Raw genomic sequence first — 3314 nt, forward strand, 5'->3', positions numbered from 1 at the left:
GGTCCTTAGGGTGCCCCCCACCCTGTGCCCCCCTACCTGCAGGCTGTGTTGCTGCTTGCCGTGCTTGTAATGAGCCAGGCTGAAGCAAAGCGAGTCCCGCGTGCTCTCAATCAGCATCAGCGAAGAACACTGTGGGGAGAAGCCATCAGCACCCCCCAACCATGGAGGCACCCCGCACCGCGGGCCCTCCCATCCCCAGCACCCACCGGGATGTGGCTCTTGTAGACGTAGTGGTCACCACGACGTTTGGTGATGAGGAGGGTCTTGTCGAAGAGGAAGACGGAGCGTTCATGGCGCACCCGCTGCACCCGGAAGGTGCCCTCCAGCACCAGCTCCCCATAACTGGTCAGGTCTGGCCCCTTCCAGCCCAGCAGCAGCGACTGGATCTCCTGCACGGGTCCCCCAGGGACAGGTATGTCAGGTTACCCGCTGCTGTGGTGCCCACCCGGTGCCACCCGCCATGTTGCTGGCACCGACCTGCTGGCGGATGGCGTGCTCATGCTTGCGCTTCATGTCGTTGATGTACCAGGCGACACAGGTCATGGTGTCGATGGCCTCCAGCACCACCTCGTAGTCGTCACCTGACTTGTGCTCAAAGTGCTTGGCGATTTCCTGCCGGCAAAGGACGCCGTGTCAGGGCAGCACCGATAGAGGTATGGTGCCCAGTGCCAGAGGTGTGCCATGCCAGCAATGTGTGTCACGCTGAGTGTGTGCATTGTGCCAGGGAAATGTGCCATGCCGAGTGCCCGTGCCATGTTGGCAAACTGGGCTGTGCCAGGGAAGGGTGCCCATGCCATGGCAGCAGCCTGGGCTGTGCAAGGGAGTCGTGCCATGCCAGAAGCCTGCACCAGGCTGTGCCAAGTGCCTGCACAGTGCCATGAGCTCACGCCACACTGGGTGCCTGGACTATGCTGGGTGCCTGGACTATGCTGGGTGCCCATGCAATGCCAGGGGATCAGGCTGTGCCAGGGAGATGTGCTGTGTTGGGTGCCTGTGCTGTGCCATCTCCCAGACTGCGCCAAGTCTTAGACTGGCTCTGAGGAAGGATTTCTTTGCAGAAGGGGCTGTTGGGCGTTGGAATGGGCTGCCCAGGGCAGGGGGGGAGTCCCCATCCCTGGGGGGGTCGAAGAGTCAGGTTGACCCAGCGCTGAGGGATCTGGTGGAGTTGGGAACGGTCAGTGTGAGGTTCCTGGTTGGACTGGAGGATTTCAAGGGCTTTCCCAACTGAGATGATTCTGTGATCTGTGAAGGGCCCGTGGCGTGAGCTCACACCATGCCGAGTGCCCAAGCTGTGCCAGGGAAATGTGCTGTTCCAGGCACCCAGGCTGTGCCAGGTACCTGTGCCACACCAGCTCCCTGAACCGTGCCAGGAACTCACACTCTGCCACATCCCCACACCACACCAGGCACCCTGACTGCACTGGGTGCCAGCACGCTGCTGGGTGCTCACGCCACTCTGTGTCATATGCCCACGCTGCGACGGGTGCCGACTCACCTGGAGCAGCAAGTGGTACTTGAGGATCCTCTGGACGGGCTTGAGCAGGTAAGCGCCGAGGGGCAGCGCATGTCGCAGCCGGTCCTGGCACTCACGGAGGAACCGAGCCTGCGGCTTGCTCCTCATGCACTCGGCCAGTGCTGCCACGGAGCTGTGGGCAGGGAGCAGGCTCAATGCCCTGCCTGTCCCCTGCCCACCTGCACCCCCCCAGCTACTCACCTGGGGTAGTTGTTGCAGTACTGTGTGTAGATGGCAAACTCCTGGCTCTGCGGGCAGCAGCAGCATGGTGAGAGTGCAGCACGGCCCCACACCCCCCTCCACGATGCCCCCCACTGTGCCCACCCTTACCCGGGTGACGAAGCAGACAGCCACAGCCACAGGGTCATTGGCGCAGCTCTCCAGGTTTTGCAGCAGGGTGCTAGGGGAGAAAGAGGGGACAAGGTGATGGCAAACGCCCCCCAGGGGTGGCACCGGCTGTGTCCCCAACCCTGGCAGCACCGGGAGCACCCACCTGCTGAGCTCGTAGATGTCCTCGATGTTGCCGAAAAGCGCGCTGACCTGCTCTGGCCGCAGCACTGGCTCCTCCGCATCGATGATCTTGCCCAGGTAACCCTGCCAGGCACCCGTGGTTGGCAGTTGTGGAACCGGTGCAACCACCCAGGACCCCCCCCCAAAAACCCCATCCGAGGGGTGTCCCCCCCTCTCTGAGCACTCACCTCCACGATGCTGCGCAGGTCGCGGGCATAGGTGCGCTCTGACTCCACGATCTCCAGCACCACCCGCCCCAGGTAGCTGGGCTCAGCCCCGGAGCTGCCAAAAGGTGCCAGGGGGTGCCCACCACGGGCACCCGGCCACCCCCCCAGAGAAGCGTTGTTGTTGCTGTTACACAGCCCCTCGGCCCATGGCTCGGCCCCACCACCGGCTGGTTCCTCCATGGCACGGCTGGGCTCCAGCACCGGGCTCAGGGCAGGGCGCTGCAGGCAGGTGGGCACCGGCATGCCGGCATTCCCCGGCACCGGTGGGGCACAGGATGGGTCTGGGGGGGGAGAGAGGCGTGGTTAGGGGGTGTGGAGACCCCCCTGAGGTCTGGGAAGCGTTTGGGACTGAGGGGGGGTCACGCCCCGCCATGGTGATGACTTACAATCCTCTGGGGGTTGACCTGATGGCTGAACGCTCCAGACTGGTGGGTGCCAGCATCCCTGAACCCCCAAAACCCTCAGCTATGGATCAGCTGAGGCAGGATATGGCCCAGCTGGATCCTGGCACAACCCACCGAGGCCCGCCACCCACTGGGGCCCTGAGATTTGGGGGTTCGCCTCCACCTTACCCCAGAGCCGGGCGATACGCCCCGGGAGTCGGGGGCCATGCTCCCAGAGAAGGAGGTGCCCCGGTGGGACCAGCGTCATTGCTGAGCCCCCACCTGCTGACACCCCGCGCCGGGGCCGTGCGTCACCGCCGCGCCCACGGGACACCTTCCTGGTGAGCTCAGCGCCAGCTCGCCCTTCCGGACTGCCGGTACCGTTGGCTGCTCCCCCGTGGCACTGGGATCCTCCCGTGTCACTGAAACCGCTCAGTGCCACTGAAACCGCTCAGTGCCACCCAACCCGTTGGGGCACCCGAAAACCAGGTGCCGGCGGCAAAGCGTGCCGGAGCGGTGAGGGCTCACCGCCGTGCTTTGTGGCAGAGGGACAGTTTGCGGCAGGGCACCGAGCCTGCCCACCCCAGCAGGCGGGTGGCCCCAGGGACAGTGACCTTCAGCTAGGCCATGTGCCGGCGGCGGGGCTGCCCGAGCCCCCCGGCACTGGGGGTGCCGGCACCC

At 65.0% G+C, this 3314-nt stretch overlaps 2 protein-coding genes across 2 annotated transcripts in view; one reads left to right on the forward strand and one right to left on the reverse strand.

Annotated features, from left to right (window-relative positions):
* LOC113481116 (pleckstrin homology domain-containing family G member 3-like) overlaps window positions 1–3308 on the reverse strand; it is a 9803-nt gene extending 6495 nt beyond the window's left edge. The window contains exons 1-8 of the mRNA XM_026850444.1: window positions 2212–3308; window positions 2007–2107; window positions 1844–1913; window positions 1715–1761; window positions 1496–1646; window positions 478–612; window positions 207–389; window positions 22–129 (exon numbers count right to left, since the gene is read on the reverse strand). Coding sequence (XP_026706245.1) covers window positions 22–129; window positions 207–389; window positions 478–612; window positions 1496–1646; window positions 1715–1761; window positions 1844–1913; window positions 2007–2107; window positions 2212–2493 — 1077 coding nt within the window. The 5' untranslated portion in view covers window positions 2494–3308. The remainder of the gene's footprint in view (window positions 1–21; window positions 130–206; window positions 390–477; window positions 613–1495; window positions 1647–1714; window positions 1762–1843; window positions 1914–2006; window positions 2108–2211) is intronic.
* The window catches only part of NUP160 (nucleoporin 160), a 59676-nt gene that overhangs the window by 26533 nt on the left and 29829 nt on the right, over window positions 1–3314 (forward strand). The gene's annotated exons all lie outside the window — the stretch shown is intronic.

The sequence above is a fragment of the Athene cunicularia genome, assembly GCF_003259725.1.
Source record: "Athene cunicularia isolate RWA chromosome 5 unlocalized genomic scaffold, athCun1 chr5_part2, whole genome shotgun sequence".
NCBI classification, from domain to species: domain Eukaryota; kingdom Metazoa; phylum Chordata; class Aves; order Strigiformes; family Strigidae; genus Athene; species Athene cunicularia.